The 27,694-nt window shown below is 32.0% G+C and overlaps 1 protein-coding gene across 2 annotated transcripts; it reads right to left on the bottom strand.

Annotated features, from left to right (window-relative positions):
* LOC124359297 lies at nucleotides 1-27,694 on the bottom strand. Of its 2 annotated transcripts, XM_046811922.1 has the most exons (7): nucleotides 27,443-27,693; nucleotides 22,928-23,117; nucleotides 21,562-21,766; nucleotides 16,497-16,598; nucleotides 7,331-7,519; nucleotides 2,805-3,032; nucleotides 1-1,918 (listed from the first exon to the last, which is right to left on the bottom strand). In XM_046811922.1, the coding sequence occupies exons 1-7, from the start codon at nucleotides 27,522-27,524 to the stop codon at nucleotides 1,490-1,492; spliced, it is 1,425 nt and encodes a 474-aa protein (XP_046667878.1). In that variant the 5' UTR covers nucleotides 27,525-27,693; the 3' UTR covers nucleotides 1-1,489. The 2 variants fall into 2 exon arrangements, with proteins under 2 accessions (XP_046667878.1, XP_046667879.1); XM_046811923.1 differs by lacking the exon at nucleotides 7,331-7,519 and having other exon boundaries at nucleotides 27,443-27,694.

Genomic DNA, 27,694 nt, shown 5'->3' on the forward strand with positions numbered 1-27,694 from the left:
TTAACAAAGGAAACAAAAAATTTAATTCTTTGTTCATAATTGTTTAAATACATGTATTTAATGTTAACAATAAAGCTTGTCAGAAATGTGTGTACTAAAAATGTATTATAAAAATATCGTAAATGCATGTTTTCATGCAATTGTAACACCTTCTTTGTTGCAATAATCAACAGTATTAAATGGAAGCTTTTAGTAAAAGTGAAAAGTGGGAGTTTTATTACGAAATGTCATTAAGGTGGGTGAAGTTAATTAAAATTTTCAAGAGGAACACCGAATACTTTTTGAGATGTCAGCTTTGATGAAATTAATGTAAACAAAAAACCACTAATGAGGTATTTGTAACGCCGTTGTGTGATGCGACGAAAGCGTGGCTTTCTAGTCTAGTGATACGTCATCAAATTATCTTTTAGGTAAAAAGTGTTCTTTCAAAGAGAGTCTAATTATAAAAAGTTTCAATTGCTGTTTTTGCAATGTAGGCGTTTATTTTAATCACTCCAGTAAATTTGCCGATACGAATTTCAATAAATTGTAATTGTAATTCTCAAAAAAGAACAATTAATAATATAATGACCGTTTTATTGAATTATAGGTAATGCTGATAATACTTAATAATTATGTAGTGTGTTGCTACTCTCCATTAAATTTGTTTAAAATATTTCACTGATTTCTAAATTATGATATGTGTTGCGTGACTTATATAGTAATTTCTAACACATTAAATAAATGAACATTAAGGCTCTTCTGTTTATGCAATGTTATTTTTATTCGTAATATCCTACATTGTATTTCCTTGTATAATTTTGTAGACTCTACATGCTACAGGGACTTCTACTACTTTTTAAAATAAATTTAATCATCGAACTCTGAATTTTTGTTGCAGAATTGTTTTCAACTAATTTAACTTTTAGCTTTCAATAAATTTTTTACCCTACAATGTAATGAATTATGTTCACCATCTTTCGTAGCATTTGAAAGGTTTTGGTTCACTAAAGTATTTTACTTTCTAAAAATAAATTCATCTATTTACAATCAATTTGAGCATAACTAGCAATAAATAAACAATTAATATATTACCTTTTTTCAATCCTACTTTGATGATTATCTCACTAATCATTACTATTTTTTTAATTCTTCTTTATTTTAAAAATTTTCCACACATTGTATTTGAATTAGTACTTAAATTAATAAATAACGGTATGTTCTAACATTTCAACACTATTTAAATTAGCTGCAGATACTAATGAAGAAATATTTACTTACAGACTTTTCAAAATGTCATAACTTATCTGTTTTGTTCAATTTATTTTGGAGGAAAATATTGTATTTTTCCCTAAATATAACACTACATAAATTTAAAGTTTTTACATTATCCAAATAACACTTTGCGATGTAGAAAATAACCAGGTAATCAATGTATACTGTTTATGTGATTTGAGAACATTACAAATGGTTTGGCATACAAAAGATATTTATAAATTAGTGAATGATGTCATAAAAATCTATTCTTGGTCCTGAACCAGAAATTAAATGGGACGGTATTTGGTGTTTGCTCTGGTATATAATCAAGGATGCCGTAACAAGCGAATTTGGGTATGTATGGAATGACAGTGCGTAGCTCGTCAGCAGAACAGCAGAACATGCGTCCTCTCCACTCGTAAATGTAATCCTCTGGCCAGTTGTGCTCATGGCAGATGTCTTGGCAGAAAGGTTCGGTCCGAGAAGCTTCAAATGGGTTGTTGGATATGACGAAGGCGATGCAGGTGTTGTTCTTCGGCGAGAACACCAGTTTCCACAAATAAGCGGGGACTGGGAGTAGTTCTCTGTCAGGATCCAAGTAAATTTCTCGGGTGGTGTTGTGGTCGTCCTCGACTGTCAAGATGCCATAAGTTCCAGAAGCAATCACCAAGTTGTGTTTGGTCTACAACATTCAGTGATTCGTTTAAGCTACGAATTTAAACATTCTAGAGTAGTTATTCTAACTAGACATAAATTCGTTGTTTATAACTAGCTAATAAAATATAATATTGTGTTACATAAATCACATTCTAATTGGCCATTTGTCGTGAAATCCTCAAATATGTTACACCTCTTCCAAGAGTCAGAGGTTGTATAGACTGACATCTTCTTAAAACCAAGATCTACAATAGAGTGGAAGCTTCTAAATGGAGCTTCAGTGGACAAGTACCTCAATTACCTGACACCACGCGGACGCTCTCAGTACACAGATAAGTTTATAGATATAGGGATCTTTCAGATTAAAGGAGCTTCCATGGATTTTGGGGTATTCTAGAAGCTAAAAATATCCAGAGACCGGAAGCTCTAAGACTCCGAGAAATCTCCAATTTTGGAGGCTACCAATTCCGACAGAGAAAGCCCTTTGGAGGTAATAACCAACAGAAGCTGCATGATTCCATTTGTCGGTAATCAAACCGCCCAAATCAAAACTCCCATAATCAGGAGGGCTCCATTGCTCCCAATATCTACCAGACACAAAGACTCTCCATAGATCGTAATTTCTTAGACAGCGAGATTTCCAGACAAACTGTTATAAACCGTTAAAGTTCCCGAATGTATGGTATTCTCAAAGGCTAGGAAGCTTCTTAACTTTAATTTTATGTTGTAAACAGGCTGCTGAACTGAAATTATATTTGGCCAGAAATTCAGAGGCCGATTGGTCATATAGTGAGAGTTATATCAGGAGGCTTCAAGAGTACAGTTCTGCCATCCGCTATACATTACAGATACTGGATGCTTCCAAGGACCCTATAACGCAAAAACTAGTGACATACAATCTAAACTCTTACAATGTCAGCTAGCCGTCGGAGCTTCTTCTCTAGTCGGTACCAGTGTCCACGATTGATTGACTGCCACTGAGGGACGAGGTTTATGTAGGAGAAGGAACTGGCCTGCCAGTTTCCCATCAAGAAATCGTGCTCGGAGGCGAGATGGCCGCGTGTCAGAAACGTCTTCGTGAGCATCGAGTCACTCTTCCTTCTGCCCAAAATCTTCTGCAATACCTTCTTCTGGTTGGGCTATAAAAAGTAAACAGTTAACCATATAGAACATGCGAAAAATATATCAAAGTATAATGGCCGTAAATGTAAGTTTTGAAATATGTAACGTTTACTCGTAGAGAAACAAACTTTACGTAAAACCAATTTTAATTTCGAATGTAGAGTTATGGGACACGTCTCGGTTTAAAGATATTTATCCGCATCTAATCGCTTGTTATATTGGTTTTTTTTTAAGTATTTACTTTTTATATTGAAATCATTAAGTACAAATATTTTCAGATATTTTTTATAATTAACCTATTTACACATATATAAGAAAACAGAAAGCGCTTGGAGCCTTATTAATCATAATCGATTTAAAACGTGACACAAGCCATAAGTTTTTTATTTAAAATAAGGCGGTAAATTTGTGTAAGTAAGGTTTTACTCTTCTTATGGGGCTATAAACAAGATGGCTGCAAATAAAGCGAATCTTAATCAATGTGTATCACACATATATTCTAGATTATCTATTTTAAATGATTACACTGAGAGGATAAAATTTACTTCTTTTCTAGATAATGCATTTATTTATGGGTTTGTAAACATATTTGTTAACCAACCTGTTTGACTTGATAAAGGTTTACTTTTCAGTAGAAACTTTTATAGTTTATGTTACTTTTTATACCAGTTTATAACTTTAGTGAATTAGCGTAATAAAATCTCGTGAAACTGTTGATATTCAATTTAATTTGGTTGTAAAGCGTCAAAGAGATCGTTCACGACGTTAACATGAGTAAATCCCAGTGGTAGTTGTCACAATGCATGATAGTTACTTAAGCATTATTTTTAAATTTCAAACATTTCAGTGACATCTAAAACAATCTATATTTTTATATACTGGTATGTTTATTTATAGTGACGTATTTTATCTAAATTTATTTATAAACACAAACTTACCACTTCCTAAAACACTTATAAATTAAAGTTGTTTAGGAAAATATTATAAAAATAAAACCTATTTCATTGATCTGAAATAAATCTAGAGACCGCCAAATGAAAACTAAATTGGATTAGCTACGTGGAAGCGACGGTCACTAAAATATATAAAAGACAGAGACAGAACTGGCGCGCGAGCTTTATTTAATCTTCATTACCAGAAGTAAACTCAGCAACTTAAGTTTATATTTTACTTTACTCTTCCCTTAATTAAAACACTTCATATGGTTGAACTGAGTGTAACTCTATTTAATATCTATTTTTTACTTCTTAAGGACAGGAGGTTTCTGCATTTAGCGTTACTTTTCACTGCATTTTCTGTAAAATAAGATCCATAGCGTAGTTGGGAGATACTGTACATTATTTTGTATACTGGACAGTTTTAAATATTGTATCTGAAAAAGACAGAGTTTTATCGTTTGTACCACTAAACCTCTTAGAAGCTAAACCTCGTAGAAGCTAACCGTGCAATCACTGTATTTATTAGAATAAATTTATATTATTTTCATTCTATTAAAGTTGCGCTATTATTAGAGCATATCAATTTATATTATTTGTAAAGGAGTTGAAATTTTATTTTGGATTAGAAAAACATATTTTATGTAAATTTAATATAATTTTAAGATAATTTCCTTGAATAGGGAAGAAGTAGAATGTATTTTCTGGACACTCAACCTGGAAATATTAGACAATCTAAGCATTTTGTAACCAAGCCCAAATAAAAACTGCTAAAGATCAATTTAAGAAATATTTACAACATATACACCAGTTATAGTTTCAGGGGTGGCATGATTTTTGTGTATACTAAGATTTACTTTGTTCAGAAGAGATATTTAAAAACATTTAATTTTCTTAAATTATATTTTAGTTTTAAAAACCGATTAGTTACTTGTCAATTACTAGGGTTATCACACATGTAAATGCTGTAAAATGTACTCCACATTTCATATTTTATATTCAGCCGCTTTTACTTCGTCTATTTACATAGCTTTCGGAGTGTTCTACTTTTAATGGTTGTAAATTCACGGGAACTGATAAAATGTTTGATACTTATTGTATTTAGGGGTATGATATTAAAAAGCTTAAGATGAAAAAATTATTTTCTAACCCAAAACCGATTGCGCCACCTTAAAGTAATTACTATTTAAGGATAAAATAATACCTTTTTTTGGTTATAGTAACATATTTTAAAATCGTATATTTGCGACTATGATTTCAGACTATACTATCATCGTACAATTCACACGAGTAAGTTTCTAGTACTGATAGTGTTAATAATTGTGGAACTAATCTGTATGTATATTACGTAAATAAGATATTTTAGTATTTAACATCAATTTCAAGGAAAAAGCACATTTTTATTGTTAAATAATGTTTAATTTTCCAATTTTATGATAGAAAACAACTAAATAAAAATAATCAAACAATTGTTACTGAAAATATCAACATATAAAAACTCATTATTTCTCAAATTCAATTTGCTATTTCTTTTAGTATCATAACTGAATAATAAACCTGTTATCTGGAACTCTGTTCTCGAATACAGAAATGTAGTTCAATATATCATTTCTTCTTTTTGTCCTTCTTATTTCTTGCTAGAGTTAATAATTCAACTTGTACGTATATTTTTAAAAGTAAATATTATTTAAAATCAAACAATGCATGTAAAGTTAGTGTATATCATACATGGATTGACAGAAACAGTATATTTTATTACTAGTTTCGAAAGTGACATATTACGCAATATAGCGTGACGAGTATTGAACGATACTTTTCATCACGATGTAAAAAGTTGAGCCTCTTTCAATATTTTCTGACATTTTAATGTGTAGTAATTCTTTTAAAAAAGGAAACGTAATACTATTTTATAATTTATTTTTGCGTTAAAACCAGCTGTTTAAACACAGGACTGTCAAAACAAACATCGAACTCAGTTGACAGTAGACAGTAGAGAGTACACAAATGCTTTATTTATAGAAAGTTCACAATACTTTTTAAAATTCCAAGAGCTCACAGAGCTCGCGCGGAAATACTATTAATATACGAAACAAAATTAATTACAACATACAATATTAGTTGTCAGCCAGTCTTGTAACAATTATTAGTTCGTCATTATATCAACACTTTTAACTTTTAATAAAGTAACAACATGCATTTTCTATATTTAACAGAACACGTATCTGAACAGTAAATTCCGTGGCAAATTATTTAACTATCAATTTTCACAAAAATATCAACAATAAATAAATAAACTACTATTAAAACTCAACAATACATTCTTTAAAGCTACAACTAACAAAAACATCTGCAATAAATAAACAAATATAAACCAACAATAATATACAGAAAACAACTAACAGATCATCAACAATATACAACAAATTCTAACAGAAATATCAACAATAAACCATATATAATTAACAATTCAATAAATATATTTTTAATTCGAACAAAGTTTAAAACAATTTACTAATTATGAAATTTTGTCAAGACACAAAATATATAAGCTATACTTCTGAGATCCAGACTAATACCATTACTATATATTAATTTCGTTTTTGAGAATTCCGCTCTTAACTTTCATTTTAAAACGAGGTTTCTCCTCATTTAAAATGTCATTACCAAAGTGTACAATAATCTTATTGAAATTTTCTTTTCCAACAAAACAAAACTGTCTTCTACAAAATTCTTTTCTGAAATTAGGCGTTGAAATAGTAATGAATCGCGAAGTTCGCGTAAGAGCATTAAATTGTTTCAAGCTATATTTGCCAAAAAACTTATGTGTATGCAACAAACCAGTCAACAAATACAACTAATCAATTGTAAGATAATCATTCTGCGAAAATAAATAAGACATACTCTCTGATTTTTTTACAAAATGGATAGTTCTTATTGCAAACCTTTGTATCATTACAATCGATTTTAATACTGTAGGGTAAGTCCCCCCATAATGAATGATGCCATAACCAAGAATCGAACCAAGATCTGTAAAGGGAATTTAAATGCTCCTTCCTTAAAAAGTTCCTTATATAATATAAGGCATAATTGATGTTTTTGAGTTTTGATTCCAAGTACTCCACATCATACTCACTCATATACTGTATATTTATAAGGAAAGATGTGTTTACATATGGTAAGATGTGTTAACATAGGATAATCAAAGAAGAAATTTTTGGAAGGGGGAAAATGAGGTGGATTAGTTATGAGGAAAACGATGGCTTTCGCAGATGCCAGCTGTGTTGAAAAGTAGCTTATTACTATACAGATGAGGCAAAAGATTTATAACGCAAAGTTAAACTAAGAAATGTATTCCTGAACTTCTCATGTGTTTTACTTACATATTTATAAATATTGTGGACATCGAAGTGGGCAGGGTAGAGTGAGGACTGTCCTATGATGAACGGAGGCCGCTCCCGCCTAGTCTCAGCGCCTGCTATCTTGTCTCCTAGCAGTATGTTCACTGAGTACAGTGTCCGCACCTTCTGAGAATCGTAGCAGCAAGTCATCACGCGGTAGAAGCCACTTTTCTGAACAAATAGGTCTTTCTCAATACTTCCGGCAATCTACCAAGCCGTTATCTATATGACGAGGTGATTTTGGCATGATTTGGATTAAATACATGCCCACGCTTAACTGCTAAGTAAGAATTTTTATTTTAGGGTGATATCCAGAATTATATGCCCAGACTTCTATCATGTCACGATATGCTGACATAATATTCACGAAAGTTGTAAAACTGTGTAGTAAAATTCTTCTCTATTATTCTATTGTTCTCTGTGCGTAAGGAACTAAAGCGATAAACTCAATTCTATATGGTATTTAACCAAGAGTTGCATGTTTCTAGTGTTGTTACGCCCCGAATGAATGCCTCAGTGTTCACATCAGAAAACTCAATATAATATAAATTCATATCTGTGGATTTAAGTAAAAAATTATTAGTGTTGTACTTGAAACCCCTCATAATATTGTAATTTGCCAGCTTTGAAATATACAGAACTAGCGGGCCCGGCGCGCTTTGCTGCGCATTTCAATAATTTTTTGCAAAAGTTGCCCGCGGCTTCGCACGCAATTTCCCGTTGAAAACAGTACACTATATTCACTTATTCTTTTTCTATCACATTCTAAACATTGCTGAGATAATTGATAGTCGTTCCATCGTGAGCCTCTTGGGCGTATTATAAAGGTATGTACCATATTCCTGCCTCTATCTAGCTGTTACCCACGGCTTCGCACGCAAATCTTAAGAACCGAAGTCCTTATATTACTTAGTAAATTTTTTTTTTACTATAATAAATTTTAGATTAAATTAGTTATATCTCCGATGCCACGATTGAGCTTGCTTTGTTGTCTCGATCGAGAGAATATGTACACACGGAGTTTTGAGAACCATACTTCTGTCAAAAAAAACAACTAAGGTTGATTTTATAACATTCTTTATATTTGTAGCCAACGTAAGATAGTAATTATGATATCTGCATTACTCTTCTGATCAAGCATGAGCATGGTTTATATTAAATAAATATTGCAGTTAAAGGTGAATTTTTACGTCAAATTTGAATTGTATTATCTGGATAGTAAAGTCTATGTTTAACAGTGATTGCAAAAACAGTTTAAACAAAATTTGTCGTTTCTCTTAAGCTTACTCTATGCTTTAAAACTATAAGTGTAATATATGTTTACAAAGAACAGCTGATTAAAAATTTGAAAAGACGTTAACATATGTTTGCTGCAATGCATTTCTTATGGGTATTTCTGTAACCAGTGGGGCGGAATCCTGAATCGGGAAAGGGATGGGCATAGCTTATAAACCTTCTCCGTGGAAAAATACATATACGTACAAATTTTCATCATGATCGGTCCAATAGTTCACGATTCCATAAAGGACAAACATACAAACATTCATTTTTATATATATAGATAAGTATATTTAAGGTGTCCTAACAGTATATTGGGAGACCCCGAATGTGTTCTATGTGGCATACCACCTTAAAGTAAATTTATTGAAAATTTTGAGTATGCTGGTTTTACTGTTTTATTTTTAATTTCAAGAAAGCACAGATTTTTATGTATAACTCCAATTTATTTAATTTTTGCACCGCCGTTCGAAACCGAACAATATTTTGAAAACGTGAAACATGTATGTATATAAGCCATATATATATATATATATATATATATATATATATATATATATATATATATATATATATATATATATATATATGGTATATATTAGCATACCGACTCCTATTGTTGGTAGGCCTGGACCTACATTAAAAGCTGATGGAATTTTTGCTCCTTAACTTTAAACTTTATTTCGTATTTAAGTGACTACAGTTATAAATTGGTTAAGCTAAAAATAATAACAACATAATCAGTTTCAGAGACAACTTTGACTTCATCTGTAAGTTCTTTTATTTTTACAAAGACGTTAGCAAGTGTCTCTTGACAGTAGATTAGATAGGGGATCTGTTATCAAGCTGTACTTGCTGCTTGAACTCGGACTGTCACGCACAGTCAGGCCTGCGCACGCGCACTGTGACAAGCAGGACGCCAACCTGCTGTCTCTACGTACTGTTTTCCTCACATTCCCACAGACACAATTATAAAACTGCCTTCAATTCTCAGACTGCTTCATCTTTACTTCTGGTTTGTCTTGTTGCTCATTAATACTTGAAGGGGCTTCTATATGGCGCTATTAAAACATCATTATTTTATGCCACCATATGTTTTATAATAATAATCAAAGCATAGTAAATTATGGCTTTTACTAGAAGATCTGTGATTAAAAGAAAGAAAAGGCTTGATAGTGACCTCAGCTCTTTAACTGAAAACTTAGACTCAGGTGTTGTGGACCATGCTGTGGAGCTGCGTGCTGCCCTAAGCTTATGTAAAGACCGTTATAGAGAGGATAGTATAATTATTCAACTTTTGCCTGTATGTATAGCTGTACTTGATTACATAAACCATCTTTCACAGCAAAATAAAGAACTAGAAGTTACCAAACGACTCACTGAGTAACGAGCATGAGTACATACAGAGTTGTTTGGCTAAGGAAAAGTTGCTGCGGAAACAAGTTGAGGATGAATCCTTCAAAATGGAAAATGAAAGCCTTATCTCAGTAAATGACCATAAGAAAATTGTAACAGACCTTGAAAAAAGAACTGAAATTGGTAAAAGATAAATTAAAAACCCACCAAGAAATAACATTACACTTAAATGACAATATTAATATTTTAAATCTCGAAGTAGAAACTCTCCGAAACATTAATGAAAATCTTATGCTTGACATATCACAGCTGCAAGAAAAGTCTGAAGAAACACAAAATAACACCTATGGAAAGGATGGACCTGACAGATTGCTTAATTCAAACCGTTTTGCTTCCATATCACTAGCTGACAAGACGCCCGTATCTGAAGAAAACCAAACACCTTCGCTTCCATTTTCTTCAACCCGGAAAACCCACCGGCGACGTAGGAGACATGGGAAGAAGAAGTTCAGTCAGAGTATGGCAGTTTCAGTACATAGTGACAGTCACGGACGTCATATGTCAAGAATTTTGGCAAGGGAATTTGGACAAAAAAACCTGCCTGGTGAAACCTGGACTTGTGAGATCTGGAGCTCCATTGGAAGAAGTGGTGAAAGGTGCTAAGATGGACTCAAATGGCTTGAAGGATAATGAATTTTTGATTGTAATTGGATGTACGAACAGTGTTGACAAGTATGATGATATCAGCATAATACTCGTACAAGCCCATAATGATTTGCTGGCCTCTGCTAACAACCTAAAGGTAATAGTTTCAACAATCCCACCTAGGTTTGATGTGAGTCCATTGGCTAAAGCAAACGAGTTCATAAGGAAAGTATGTAAATGTAGAAATAAGAAAGTTGCCATCTAGGTTTACAAATGTAAAAATTCTTTATTTGGGAGTTAAAACCATGAGCTCATTTAATAAAAGAGGGAAAATTTCATATGGAGGGAAAAGCTAAAATTTGTAAAGAAATTAAAAACATAATTGTTAAATGGAATGAAAATGTATCAAAATCTGATGTTTTGCCTACACACGACTCTCACACCCCAAATTGTAGTCCCCAACCTTCCGGCCTGCGCGCCACTTCCTCTACACAAAGATAACTCCTTCCAGAACCCAAACCTTTGAACCCTTTGCCCTCCTGCAGTTCAGCTTCATCACCAAAATTGTGTACATTATCAAACAATAGTTTTTTAGATTAACAGATCCCAGGACAAGTTCAAGTATCTTAAAAAATTCACAAAGTAGCAATAGTTCAAATATAATAGGTATTAAAATTTTCCATCAAAACTTAAGGGGCATAGGGAACAAATGTGCGGAGGTCGAGACTGTGTTGCATGCAGAAGACGTCGACATTTTGTGTGCTAGCGAGCACTGGCTAACAAGTCACGAGGCATCAAACCCCTCACTACAAGGGTACAAACTCGTAACATCGTTCAGCAGATCTGAATCTTTTCGGGGAGGATCTGCAATATTCTTGCGTGATGACTTTCCCAGGAAAATAAAAACTCGCGAGGATCTAATGCACAGTACCGAGCTCATCTTAGAAATTTCAGCCATCACTTTACCAGAACTCAAAATCACAGTGGTCATCATATACAGGTCCCCAGCAAGCTCTCTTAGCTCTTTTTTCGACCATCTTTCTGTTTTTTTAGCAAAACTAAACAAAGAAACAAATAGTGTTATCCTGGCTGGCGACTTCAATGTTGACATTCTCGTTTAGTCCCGCGACTCTCCACTTTTCTTAGATCTTCTTCACGGTCACAGTCTTCTTTCAACAGTTCGTGGTATAACCAGATTTCCTCCCAGTGGTGGGTCGTGTTTGGACAATATCTTCACAGACCTTCCTCCTAAAGATTTTTCTTCAGGCATAACACCATCATTCAAATATCAAATACATTTCCAAATAAAAAGAAACATCAAAATAAAACTATTCTTACTCGCAACTTCAGTTTGAATAACAAGAATAAATTTCATCAGTATCTTTGCAATGAAAATTGGAGCAGTGTATCCAAGAAAATTCAGTTGATTCTATGTTTTCAAAATTTTCAGACACTATCTCAATTTTTTCAATCTTTCTTTCCCTATTAAGAAGAAAACCGTGCCAGCTTCTAGAAGACCGAATTGGATCACCGAAACAGTTCTGGAAAGCAGAAGAAGACTGCAAGATGCCTACTTCCTGCAGCTGAGAGGTCCACCAGAGCTGCGAGCCCATTAAAATCGTCTGAAGCAAGAACATCAAGCACTTCTGAGGGAATCCAAATCTAGACACGCCCAAGAGTATATTTCCCAAAGCCGAAACCCAGGAAAGGCAACCTGGGACACCATCAACAGTTGTAGACAAGGGAAAAAACAATCAGCTAACAAGGAGTTTGAACTCGAGGCTGAAGGTAAACTTCTCAAAAATCCAGTTGAAATTGCAAATGTTCTTAATAATTATTTTATTAATGTTTCAGAAAAACTCAAAGTCAATGTACCAGATAATTCTGGCTCTTATCCACCAACAGCACCATTACCCACTATCTTAGAGACTTTTTTTCTTTTTCGACATCACCATACCCGAAACATTAAAAGCCATCAAAGCCTTGAAAAACAGCACATCAAAAGATTTTTTCAACTTATCAGCCCCTTTTCTTATAGACTTCGCAGTACGTTTGGCTCCGATTTTAACCTATCTCTTTAACTCATCAATTTCAGAAGGAAAGTTCCCTACCGATCTAAAGATAACCAAAATTGTTCCTATACCCAAATCAAAAAATACCTGCGATGTATCTTCTTTCCGACCAATAGCCATCACCCCAGTTATCTCCAAAGTTTTTGAAAAAATTGTACACAATAGAATGTTTAACTTTCTAAAGAAATACAAAATTGTATCTCCTTTTCAATATGGCTTTCAACCACAGACGAACACTGAAGTAACCATTGCTGCAGTGATTAAAAGGATCCTTTCATCTCTCGACGCCGGTGAGAAGGCTCTAGGCTTGTTCTGTGACAATGTAAGGCCTTTGATGTAGTTGATCATCAAATGTTACTTTCCAAATTACAAACATACGGTTTCCGAGGTGTTACTTTTGATTGGTTCAAAAGTTACTTGCAAGGTCGTATCCAATATGTCCAAATCCAGGATAACGGCAATCAGTGTTTTTCCGAATTTTCTATCGACAAAACAGGTGTACCTCAGGGCTTGATTCTTGGTCCCCTTCTATTTTTGATTCTCATTAATGATCTTCCAGACACAATCCTTCTAAATCAAAATAACAATGTCTGTCCCACAATATCTCTTTTTGCAGATGATACTAGCCTGAGTTTCAGCAACAAAAATTCAGTTTCCCTTTCCTACCAGTTCTCTGAAGTGTCACCCTCGCTCTCTCACTGGTTCACAGTAAATAAGCTTTTTCTTAACACGTCAAAAACACAGGTTATGGAGTTACAATCTCATAAAAGCTTAAATCTTCCGAACATATACTCAACAAACAATCAAAATGTCAGTAATTGTTTCAGTTATAAATTTCTAGGTGTTCATATAGATTTCTTCATGAAATGGCAAACTCATATAGAATCCTTGTCCAAACAGATCAACTCACCAATCTTTGCTCTGAAGTGTCTTTCAAAATGTTCCTTGTAGGAAGCAACCACGGCTTACTTCGGCTTGGTCGAATCAAGGCTAAGATATGGTCTTGTTTTCTGGGAGTTCTCGACCTTCAAAAATTTTAATAGGATTTTCATCTTACAAAAGAGAGCTTTGAGAGTTGTTTGGGGACTGAGACCAGGCGAAGGCTGTAGAGAGCTGTTTCTTTCAAAGAAAATGTTCACACTAACCAATCTTTTGTTTTACAAATCATAAATTTTTGTTTTCAAATACCGTAATCTTTTCCCTCTAGCTCAACATGAGCACTTCACCCGACACAAAGGTAAATTAATATCCGACAGATTCAAACTTGTCTGTTCAAAAATTCCATTTTTTACTACAGTCCAAAGATTTTTAATTTTTTGCCTATAGAAAACCAGGTTAAAAACTCAAAATTTAACTCAAACTTGAAATTTAAAATTCTTCAAATCGGAATTAAAACGAATTTTGAATGAGACAGCTTTCTACAGCCTTGGGGAGGCGATAGGTCCAATAGTGTTGTGAGACCAGCAAGTCCATTTTAATTTTAATTTACTGCTACAGTTGTCCATTCACATTATTTGAATTCAAATTAGAGTATTTTGTAGTCACACGTATGAATTTTTTGTAATCGACTTGTACAAAAAACATTATGTTCAATTATATGAATAAATTCTTTGTCTTTTGTCTTTGTCTTTGTCCTACAATTAAAGTTTTATAAATTGTTTACATAAAGATGTCTTCGGCAGATGAGGTGTGAAAATTCGTTAAATATTATTAATCTCTGAAAAATAAAAAACTCACTTTTCCTCAAGGTATGTAGATTTTTTTTTACCTATAAGAATTTTTAGCCCATTATTTTTACACCTAAATAAAAAATAAGAAGAGTTTTATACATAAATTTGTAAAAGTCACATTAGCTAAAGAAAATTTGAACTATATGCATGAGAGTCGGTTTCTCACAGCAGACGTTTTAAAAAGTTTCCAAAGAAATTACTTAAATGTAAGTGTTGAGAATATTTTTTCATAATACGTTTTTAAACTTGCAATTTCTACAATTATTTTAATGTCAGTATATAACATCCTCATATTGTTAATATAGTGAGATAAATTTAGCTACTTGCATTAAAAAATTTGAAATAACTTTAATTAATGTTTTACCTTTGGGAAAGAAGGGAACCTTGATTTTGATACCATATTATTTAGGAATAACAAGCCAAAAAAGATAATAATTTTTGTATTTTTATTCCTATTTTCCGACTCATTTCTTTAACCACAAATGTATTTTCAGCAACTCATTAAAGATAAAACAAGTTTAATAAGACAATTAAAGCAGTAATTTCCACTTATATATCTTTTTAAACACCTGGGCTATATGCCTACAATTCCTTTCAAGTCTTCGGTCTTCAACTTTACCGTGATAAGTGGCGGTTGATTATGACTTCCAACAACCCTATTGCTGGTTGTTATGACAAGGGGAAAATTATTTATAAGGAAACATCTGAAAACATCTCTCTCTCACATGTTGTACAGAGTTTACAGAACACTTAAATGTTATATTACACAGAACTCTGAAAACAGTCTGAAACAGAATGTCTCAAATGTGTAATGAAGCTGACCTCATACATCAACAATAGTAACCCGTAGTGCAGAATAGACAGATTACATACAAATGCACTTACTCTCGGCTGGGTGCCATTCGCATCAAAGTAGTTTTAGTAAAGTTAAGTAATGCAGTTTCACTTGGAATTAATATTTTTGTTTTCTCAGGTTGTAGGTAACAAGACTTAATATTTAAACATTGACCATTAAACGTTGGAAATTTCTCCTTATATTGAACTCCCATACATATAAAATTGTATTCTATTTTTCTTTGTCTTTAAGAAAACACTCAAGACGAGCGTAAAAGAAAAAGATGGATACAAACACGTAGGCTATATCCCAGGACCCCACATATTACAGTGTAGCACGCTGAATAGTTTATTATTACACATTTTTAATTCACTACATTTCATTTACTATCTAATTTCCTAATAATTTTCTAATTGTCTTCCACGTAATAATTTAATTTAAAATATTATGTCCATAGCATTTAAGTCACTGAAATCCTTGAAATCAAATGAAAACATTAATATGAACCATTTGTACAATGTATTGTTATTTTTATTAATATTTAATTATTATAGTGCTTCAACTTTTCAATAAAAATAGTATTGGACAAATAAATGATATAATGTAATGTTTACATGTATTATAATAATATAATACATACATGGTATAGTATAAAGACACAGTATATGAACACATAAGCACATAGTATAGATCCAACAATAAGCAAAAATTAACAACTTATAATGATATTTTCTCTAAAAAACAATCTATTTCATCAGATTATTTGCTTTGTGCATACAAAAAAACAAGAACAATTAAAGCCACATGAATATCTCACGGAATATCGATTTTCACAATCAGCTTCTTATGAAAATATAACTTCTATCGTCCACCAGGATTATTCAATGAAAGAAAAAAAAGGCGAGGAGATTCTTTGGAGTTCGTCTCTAACGATAGATCTTCCTTTCTTATGATTTAATAGCTGAGACAAACTATAATTGAATCCTTTTAATTCCAAAAGTATTTTCCAGATAAATTTACATTTTAGTAACAAATGCACTTACAAATAACTAACAATATAATAAAAGCCTAAAAATCAATCTAAAGACTCGTTTAACAGTGCAAAGTATAAATAGAAGAAATATAAAACTAACGCATATGCATCTAAAATCAAATTATATATGTTATAAAAAATGTCAGGGTTTTTTATAATATATCAATATATATTGAATTCAATTCAATTCAATACTTACACCTTCTTGTGGTACCCTCTTGGCGTCTGGTTGATTCATTTTCATCCACATGAGACCGTACGTTTGAGGATTACGAACTGAAGGATTAGACTCTGGTGTAACCTATAATAATTAATAGATTTAACAAATATTCCGGATCTCCCAAAATCAAACCTCATCTGTAAATATAAAAGCAGATTCTATGTATACTATACTAGCAATTAACTGCGGCTTTGACTGATTAACAGGTACGTCATAGGCATATAATTTATAATGGAAGAAGTAATACTCCTGCAAATTATTATTTGTTATGTAAAATATCCCAATCTCCTGTTAAATTTCAGAATAACTTAAATTTAAGTTTAAAGGGAAATTTTATGAGGCCCTGATGTGGAAGAGTAAAACCATTTTTATGAGTACCAATGAAATGCGCACATTTTTCAGCATTTTATATATTATTCACAAGCTCCAACTATTTCAGTAAGAAATGAAATATAGTAGAAGAATTATAAACCCGTAGTAAGATTAATGCATTCAGGTAAGATATTATATATGATATAGTATTCAGCTCCATACAATTTTGAATCGGAAGTAGACATATTTATGATAGGTATTAATTCACTGTCCATTGCTAAGAAGTACATAATTAACGAGGATCATTTTTCCAACCTCGGATCTCACGCCACGACGGCAGACTTTGACAATTGCCTAAAAAGTTTAATGATGGCAGAATTTCAAACTCCAGGTTCAATGCGAGAAATGTCAAAGCTGAAATTATTCGACGATTTTGGTGGATGTCAGCCGAAATCTTTGGCTTTATACACCACTCAAGTACAAAAAATCATATCGAAATGCCTTTTTTTAGCGTTTCTCTGATATATAACTTTGTCAGAACTATGTCATTAATTACAGCAATTGTCATAAACACTATATTACTAAATTATTTTGACATAACTGGGAATTCAATACATCAACAATTTTTTACCTAAACTTTAAAGTTATTTTATGAAATTTGTTTAGGTCAACGGGAGCTTATCGTAACGTTAGGGGCCGAACTATGTAAAGCTGTTCCTCCTCAAAGAGATACATCGTCACAGGAAGAGAGCATAAAGTCGGGCTCGTGGATCGTCAACACACTATGCGTCGTGAAACAAGTTAACATTCTGTACGCTGCATATTGAATGTTTCCCGCTACTGAGATACATGGTCAAACATTCTCAAGCAAAAAGGTGAATGGAGTTTTGAAGATTCTGGGTATGATCAAGTCCTTCCTAGAAATACTATTGCTCACCACAACACCATCAGTCATAATAATTTCTTCGTAAACACGTCACATTCTCCCATAGATTTCTACTGCACAATTGCCTTCTGCTTGCAGAAAACGAATATAACTATTCAATTAACATTTGGCGTGATAATTCTAATTTAGTCCTTACTTAGCAACCAATTTAATCTTTATACGGTTTAAGTTATTCCCTGTGCCCTATAAACTTTTGCAATCTTGCCCCAATGAAGATAATATATACATTACGGTTATTTAAAAAGTCCTATTCATTCATAAAGCTTCTACTTCCGTTAATTGTAACTTTCTTTTGGTCTGAGGTGTTTTAAAAATATATAGTTTTTCTAGGGTTATGTAACCATATTATAACCCTTTTGGATGTTTGATTTGTAAGTCATGAGCCACATATGTTTAAAATTTTATCTCATTAGGTAGGACATTGGCAAATTGGAAAAAATATTTATTCAGAGTTTCAAACCCATTTCAACCCCTATTGGGGGCTAATCATAATTTTTTTACTCAGTTAGCTCATTCTAATCTTTTAAAGAAATATTTGAAAGGAAAGTCAAAGAATCTAAATGAATAGTTGAATAATGGTCACGGCTTCCAAAAATATCATTCCTTACCACAAAAAGCCTACTTTTCTCAAAGAGTGTCTACTTCCGTCCAATATAGTATTTCCTCGGTCTTATTCTCGATGCACTAGTAACGTTCGCATTCTTACCCCGACGAAGAAAATATATAAGTTAATATTATTTGAAAAGTCCAAAACAGTCATTGTTCCTATCCAGGGGTTTTGTTTTTGTATCCTACAAAAACAATAAAACATGCGTTTAAAAATCTTAAAAATTTTGTTTTTTATTTCCAATAAAATTTTATGACAGGAACTAAATAAAGTTTCAAACTAAAAAATAGAATTGTCAGTAGAATTTGTGTAATGATTATAGCTAACATTATAGGTAAATGCAATTTGGAGTGCCCTAAAATGATACATATCCTTTTTTTATACTCATATCCAAATGAAGTAAATATTCAAAACTTACAATAATAATATAATAAATAACAATAAAGACATATATTTGGTCTTTGCGTTATATTCGTATATTTATAGATTTACGCGTTATTGATGGGTGTTACATATAATATATTTAGCTTAACTAGAACATGCATGTTTATAGTTTTAACCGTAAAAGGTTTTGAGGGCAGTAGTAAATATAATTTTGAACTGCATAAATTATTAACGAATTAAGTAAAGTCTAACTCTATGTATTCTATGTATAAATAATTCCCTTAAAATTCCATAAACGCTTACGTATAATTTTTATTTATATTACAGATGAATAATAATGTTAAGCATTAACGTTAGCCTCCTTGCACAACTGCACTAGAGTCATTGAGGATAAATCGGGTCTCTTAATACAATGTTCTCTACAAGTACTGGCATTATGTTATCGCCAAAAAACAGTAACGTCACATTAAGTCGGAAAATTACTATTTTATTATTTACTATATTTTTTTATACATCTATGTGTTTAACAAAATTATATTTTTATGTTTGTTAAGTTATGGTGTACAGTATTAATGTAATTAAATTGTATAAAGTATATAATACAAATCAATGTTTTATTATTATTCTAGTGGCAATCATCACATAATCAGTGAAATAGGCATTTGTTTATAAGTTATAAAACTGCAATGAATAAAATTAAAATATTGCTCACAAACACAGTAGGTAAGGTACATGGGAATGTTTGAGAAGAAGCTATGCTCTGGATATGAGGGTAGCAGTAAAGAATCGACCAAGAACAAAATGGGGTCACTGGTTGTAAACTACGATAACAACTTCATCCCTTTACATTAAGTGTACCCTGTGGTATAAACACAAAATGTGGAAAATGCAATATTCCATTTATTGTTGAAGCATACAGATATCTCTAGCGTCTGAGGGAGGATAATTTACTGTCGTCACTATACTTTGGAATTGTATCCAATGGTTTACATAATGCATATTTATATTTAGATCATGTAATAGGTTAAATCGTGTTGCAGTAGTTTTCATTGTTATCTCAATAGAATACAGAATCTCAGTACATGACTGTATTGGTTCTATTATAAATATATTAAGCTGATATTTGTGGCGAATCTTTATGCCAATTTGTATAGGCTTGTGGAGTATCTTTTATTTATGCTTTCAATTCCAACCCGTATTTTTTTCACGCACATTAAACCACATTTTAAAACAAAAATATTGTATTTAGTTTTGGCAAAAAGCTCAATTATTTGATGGGAATAATTTATTTCTTTAGTTCACATTTAAATTATGTTTTAAGGCTGCCAATTTTAACAATTTAGAGAGGCCAATTTTAACAATTTAGAGAGCACAAAACAATAATTTTAACTAACTTGCATAGAACGCACCATTTTATGTTTTTTAGATTTAGACTTTTTATAACTCTTTAAATTTTAGCATTATTCTAACTTGGAAAACCGAAATTAAAAAGTTCTTACAACGTACTTACCGAATCTACAAACCCGGTGATTAACTTGGGTAAAGTTTGTACTATCCCATATTATTCTAGGAATGCCTCATAAAAAGCTCTTTTAAAAAGTGTTTGAACATCTTGTAAATACATTTTTAGACAATTTTACTTTCCTGAACGATTAATACGAACTTCAAAATATTATATTACACAATTCTTATTTTCCTTTTACGTTTTTAAAAATAATCACTTCTACAACCTCAAGCAATTTCTCCATTGAGCAATTTCTCATGGTTGAAAGTAATTTATTGAGTTCTCCGGAGTTAAATTATGAGATCAAATGGTATAAAACGTGTTACAGTTACTTTTGATCACTACATACCACACTGTGTCTGACTCAATCTGTCTTACACAAAACCTGATGGCGCATTATCGTGATTTATTATTTTCCAAACGCTAATCAGATATTTAACAAATTAATTTTGATGTAATATTTTTTGAAAAACCATTTTCCAGGAATTCGATAAATGAAGGCAAAGATATTATTTCCCAGTAAAACAAAAGGGTATTATTTCACGTTAATAAGGTAAGCCGTTAACTTGATTGTTAATCTATGTTTAGCTTCATTTTTACCTTTTAGATTTATATTATCAGATGTCAGGTTGTTAACTCTCTTTCATTATCAGCTCATCTCAATTTCAATTAATTTTAACTTCAGGACAGCTTGTATAATCTACGAGCCCAGGGCTGATTTGTCTTTTATGAACAAACCTGGTATTTCTGTAAATCGGTAGAGAAGTTTCTTCTGACAATTATCACATACAGATCTAGTTTTAGCTGAGATCAAATGGGCCGGCATCGAAAGGGTTACAAATAAACGGAATATTTTTTAATATATCATATTTTTCTTAACTTGACATACATAAAACCAACCGTAAGATATATAAATAACAACTATACTACCATCATACCACTGGATAAAGATACTGAAAATCACCACGTTTCACCAAATAGGTCTATCTTACACAAATTTAACATTTATTTACATGCCTTACGGTTGGTTACACGTTTATCAAGGTAAAATAAACTTATATAGGACAAATTTACCGTTCCATGTTTTGATCCTTTTGATACTCTACTATATCGACTCATCCAATAACTAACGCGGTTAATGATAGATTTCTGTCTTAAGAGGAATTCCTCTATCGGTTTAAAAAACGGTTTACGTGCTTATAGATTGTAAATGCGATCTTGGTACGACGATTAATAACGCTAGGCTGGAAATGAAAGTGTATTACGTTTACAATTCATCGCTATTACTTACTGAATAACCAATCTCGTACTCCATCCCCAGCCCGTCGCCACAACAACGGTCCGTTTTGCGAATCAAGGTAGCTACCGGTTGTGTGCACTTCAACAGGTGAGACTTAAACATTTGCTTGTCCATGCGCAAGATGTTCCGCCGATGTAGACACTTGAAGGTGGCGAACTGGGCAGGCTCTTTCAGACCGTAGAGTGTGTTTCCATATCTAAACGTCCATCTAAGTTTACTTACTAATGCTATGAAGTATTAGGAACAGTTTGTTGACACAATTTTAATTAATAATACAACTAAGTTATCAAAATTACATTGTAGCCTGTTAAAACAAGGTAGGGGTATGCTACGCGGAGGCTGCATGGAAAATTTAAAGTCTATAGCTATAGTCCTGTGGACAGATAGACAGACGGACTGCACATTAAATAAATGTATATCTTCTGGTAGTAAAAATATAAACTGTTGAAATCCTGGGCTTTTTCTTATCAATTTATAAATGAAGGTTTGAACAATAACTAAAATCTACGCACGAGAATGTATGAGATATCATATGTTCAGTGTTAACATGTCACGGGTTAAAATGAGATATGATTGTACTCATTTTTGTCATAAATTTTTTATTCTGCAATTTTCTTTTTTCCATCATGTTTATACATAAAACCAATGCACAAATTTTCATAAACACTCAGCCAAACCTCACGGAGTGACATGTACCATAATGAAGCTTCATAAAATATTTCAATATCAGTTCGATTTCAAAATATCGTATGGAAAAGCAGACGGACAAACAGAAATAGAGTTTTCCAGCTCCTTGATTTATAGATATTGCTAACAAGAATGAGTTTATTTATAGTGCTTGTCTATCGATAGAATTTTGTTGAGCATTATTGAATCCAACAAAACTCACTCAGAATGCCAATAAAAACTCATCTCTGTCTGTCCGGGGGATGCAAAACTCTATATTCTGTCTGACTGTCTAAATGTTGAGAATAAATTGACCTATTCGTGTAAAATTTTGAATGCAACTCCAGCAAAACCTGTTAAAACATTGGGTCTGCCGTCCCCTTCCACGTAATTAAAAAAAATAGAATTTCTCATTTATTGACTAATTAACTACTTTATGTTTTTTGTAATTTAAATTATATATCTATCTTTTGTATAGATTTTCGTTTGTAACGCTGAATACTTACTGTACTTTAGTGATTTTATTTATTTTCTAGTTGATTTTACAATGTGTTGCCATTATGTAACACATTTGTGCTATCCAAACGTATTACAAAATTAGAAACAAATTTAAATAACAAATTACAAAGATTTGGATACAATATCAACTTAAGAGTATTAATCTGTTAAACAAACATGAGCTCTTAGTCACCCAGGACATGCAGCGTAGATCTCTTCCTCGTATGGTATTTTGATGACTCCGGTGAGGCGATGCCCAAGAAAATAGTTCCCAACTTTGACTACAGAATCAGGGCTAGCCAACTCGTAGCCATGCGCACTGCGGCGGAGCAACAGTGGCGCGTTCTGGTGGATCAGATTCCAATTAACATCCAGAACACAACCTAGAGGACAAAGCAAATCCTGTGATCAATTATACACACCCGTTTTAAATAAATTTGTGGACATTTTATGAAGCAAAACTAGGGGTGTGGCTAAATTTGTAGGAAGTTAAATTTAAAATTATACAATTGTAGAATATAAACCCAACAGGAGCACCCATTTAATTTGAAGGATGTATCACTTTATGAAGAGCCATCTTACTAAAAATCGGCCATAAACTCAAAACCATATGAAGGCGTTATACTTCAAGAAAAAACTACACGAGGTATTATTGATTGAGGACAGAAGGTTAAATACTTATATATCGTCCGAATAAAGTTTTGTAAATTGCCCCGTAATACAATATCCAAAGTTCCTGTAAACTAGATTTATACACAAAAGGAAATGCATTTCTTTATAATTGACTTACTTAAAATTTTATCTTTTATGAACTACTTTGTTTCCTTTATGACTTAATAAATAACAATAATTTAGGAATATATTAAATAGATCATTTTATTCCAGCATTAATTATTTTACATCATAAAGTTACGATTAGTCTCTAGGACTTTGGTGTAGCTAACACAAAAGAGTTCTGCTATTTTCAGCCACATACTAAAGCCCGTTAAACTTCTAAGATATTGCTGCCAAAAAAATTTTTTTTTGTAATTAAAGAGTACTCCTGATCAGAAAATATGATGAGTAAATTGATGTTGTCGTCAAATAACTATTATTTAAAACAACTGTCTGTTGCATTTATCCCAATCAAAGAGTCAAAAGATTCTACCTCAACATGTTACATTCCTCCTTAAGCACAGTGTATGCCAGAGAAAATAAAAAGGCAAAAATAGGGGATTTCCTGCAAAATTGTGAAAATGTAAAATGTGTATCAATAGCTTTTCTATTCTAGTTCACGCATATAGGCCAGGTTTCATTGTACTAAAATATACAGAATATTCTTCAAATGAGATTGTGGTTGAACAACAATTCATTAGTAATATCTACGCACTATTTGTATTGTTCAGTCAACTGATTGACAAGTTTTACTCCAACATCTTTAATGATATTTAGGGCTTTTCATAGCCATTCACGAAATATTCCATTACTCAATGTAATCCTTAATGAATCCTTATACAGGGTGGCGCAAAAGTCACTGGACAGTTGGTTGAAACAAGACTAGATTTATTGGAAATTATTTTTTATTACAAACAATACTTACAATTATTTTTTATATTCAAATTGTTTTCCGTCTTCATTAATTCTTGTTCATTTAGTCTTGTTTTGTCTTTGAAGTCTTTCTGGAATACTGTTACATACTCTACGGCATAGTGTGGGATCATTGTCCAAATCATAAAATGCGTCATGTATGTAATCTTTCAGTTCGTCAATAGTATGAGGCTTTCGAGAATAAACAGAGTCGTTGATTAGGAAAAAATCCATTGGTGTGATATCTGGTGAACGTGGGGGCATGTCAATATCTGCCCTTCGACCAATAACTTTTCTTTGGAAACGTTCGTTTAAATAATCGCGAACGGCAGTGGCGTAATGTGGTGGAGCACTATCGTGTTGAAAGTACAGTTATTGAAAGTTTTCTGCAAACGTAATGAGTCCTGGTACCGCGTAATTCTGAAGCATATCCAAATATTTATCTCCTGTCACTGTTCCTTCAAAAAAATATGGTCCAAGTACGCCAAATGATTATGCTGTTATTTTTTCTTCTTTTAACCAACTGTCCAGTGAATTTTGCGCCACCCTGTATTTTTATCTTACATAGTTCATTTAATGACCCTTTCTTTATTTAAGACGAACAATCTAATACCAAATAACAAGGTAATGAAGATATTATGTACATAGAGACCCCATAGTAATAGTCCGTTTATAAAACGCATATCTGTGTACAATTTTCGTTTCTTCATTGCTATATAGCTCAATACAAATAAAAACAAAATTAGGTCATATCAAATGTTTATTTTATCGTTTAAAATGTAATGTTGGTGAGGCAAAGTTGCCTGAAGAAATGCAAGTTTCACTGGTTACTGAAATGCTGGCAATCAGCGTTGGGAACTTAATTTTACCAATTACCAATACAGCGCCAGCTGAAATTTCCGTTGTTTTGATTCCTTTTAAACTCTTCTCTCCTCTAACGCCTCCAGTGCGCTGTTACTTCGGGAGTAAATTTAATTCGCTAATCGGTATTGTAGTAATTCCATTTGCAGCTCTTTTGGAATTTCCTTGGGGCTCAACTGTTTGTTGCATATTCAACAATTATCTATATAGTTGTAAGTAACATTTTAAAATCCACTTTTTTGTAGAAAAAATCCTTCAAAAATAAACGCATGGTTGTTGATATGCCAAAATGTAAACCACTTGTTCAGTGAATTTGTTATATTGATTTATAAATTTGATATATTAAAATACAAACATAAAGAAAAGCAAGTAAGTGAATAGCAAAAAAGTATCGAGCTTTTAACAAATTGCAAAATGTTATTACTGTAGAAAATGTATACATTACTATGGATAAACGTACAATGAAATATTGCGCAAAGGCATTAACAAATTTAATTAAATTTAATTTGTGCGTTATTGTAATGTAACTTTTGAACAAATGTCCCTACCATTCGTTTACGAAGATACACTTCTGTAAACTTGTAAAAGGTTTCGATTCTAGTGTAAACCTACATACACATGGCACTTTCCAAATTAAACTGAATCAAAAATGTAACGGTAAATTTACATGAATATGACCCCCTCCCCATCTAATTTTGACCTACAATAGTATGTCTAATGTACAAGCCTGGATACTGGACACATATCCTGTACGTTGATCACTGCTTGTCTATGAAACTGAGGATTCTACTCTTAACATTTGTTATTTTTTTAGCTGGAAATTAATGAGATATTAGATTGAATTAAAAATGTACGCGTGGTCCTTATCGTTTACAATTTATTGTAAGTTAACAAAATTAAAATTTTATTCCAATATTTTACATAATTATTTTTTATCATAGACTCCCATTCACTAATCTTGAAGACAATATTAAGATTTAAGCAGTATTGCCAGCAGTCTTATCTCGTAGGGCATTATAAATATTTTAAAGACAACCAGATCTTTTCAGCTTCAAGACACTTGCTTATCCGGTACATTGGTACATACCAAATGGCATTATAAACACGTATCACTTGTTTCGCTTGTAACCATGCGTTGTCATTGTTAAGGTCAAACATAAAGTACATAGACTTTACTGACAACACTCTCTTGATAGCGATATACACAATATATCCAGTAATTATACATTCTATCACAGTCAAACTACTCGTTTTGTCTCTGTCAAATTTAAATAAATATCATACATAAACATTGGTACATACCAAATGGCATTATAAACACGTATCACTTGTTTCGCTTGTAACCATGCGTTGTCATTGTTAAGGTCAAACATAAAGTACACAGACTTTACTGACAACACTCTCTTGATAGCGATATACCGTACGCAATATATCCAGTAATTGTAAATTTCATCACTGTAAAACTACTCGTTTTGTATCTTTAATTTTAAATAAAATGTCCTTACAAAATTACATTTAGTGCCTTGCAAATAGTGAACTAGACTCTTTTAAAAATGTATTTTGGTTCCATTGCATTTATTATTTTATGGAATATGATTGCAAATGTGTTTTACAATTTTTAAAGCAGTGTTCAAATTTTTCTTTTTTTTAACTTTGTCCTTGTTATCAAATTTTCTGACTAAAAATGTCTTAAACTAAAAAGTGTCTCGTAATATTTATTACATAATCTTAATATAATCAATACATTGATAATTACAACAAAACCAATATTGATCGAAAGTGTACAAAAAAGTTTGGTATTAATCACTAATATTAGAGCACAATTTTTACAATTCATTAAGATTATTTTATAATGTATTTTCTTATCGTATTTTGCAGAAGATATTCTCACTATATCAGAATATAAAGCTATCATTATTTTGATTTTCAATGTAGTCATTAAATTTTGGAATATCAACATAGGCCAATCTTCAATATTATAACATAATCTTAATTAATTTTAACAATCGTCGTCCAATATTGATAATTAATAAAAAATACGAAATTTTGTTCAATTTAAAAATAATGATTTTGCAACAACAACATTTATATTTTGCTTTTATAGCCATTGAGTTTTACATGTTTTCACAATCGGCAAAGTTGAAGAAAATAAGATAATACAAATATTATAAATATATATTATATTTATAAATATAAATAAAATAAAATAAGAAAATACAATTCAGAATGACTATTGTTTCTTAAGATTAAAGTATACAATTTTTTTCTGTGGCTTACTTACTTTTGCGACTATTGAACGGCCACATTGAATATGTTTGAAATATATGCACAAAGAAGAGGAGCCACACTCGTAATATCATCATGGAAATCAACCGTTCGATACATCGACTATTGAATTGGAAGAAACATCTAAACCAACAAACGCCACTATTTGAGTAATATGAGTAAAACAAAAAAGAACCAAAACTGCAAAGACAACATATCCCCCTTCCCAGTTTTAATTGTCAGCATAGTGGGCAGACTGAATAATCAA

The sequence above is a fragment of the Homalodisca vitripennis genome, chromosome 4 (assembly GCF_021130785.1).
Source record: "Homalodisca vitripennis isolate AUS2020 chromosome 4, UT_GWSS_2.1, whole genome shotgun sequence".
Lineage (NCBI taxonomy): Eukaryota > Metazoa > Arthropoda > Insecta > Hemiptera > Cicadellidae > Homalodisca > Homalodisca vitripennis.

Bases quoted from the DNA above. Each gene is read 5' to 3' on its own strand.
- LOC124359297 (XM_046811922.1), bottom strand. From the start codon at position 27,524: ATGATGATATTACGAGTGTGGCTCCTCTTCTTTGTGCATATATTTCAA. The intron at 21,767-22,927 runs GTGACTAAGAGC...ATGGACGTTTAG, and splicing joins ATCTACGCTGCATGTCCTGG to ATATGGAAACACACTCTACG. The intron at 3,033-7,330 runs GTAAGTAAAACA...TACTTTTTATAG, and splicing joins TCCACAATATTTATAAATAT to CCCAACCAGAAGAAGGTATT.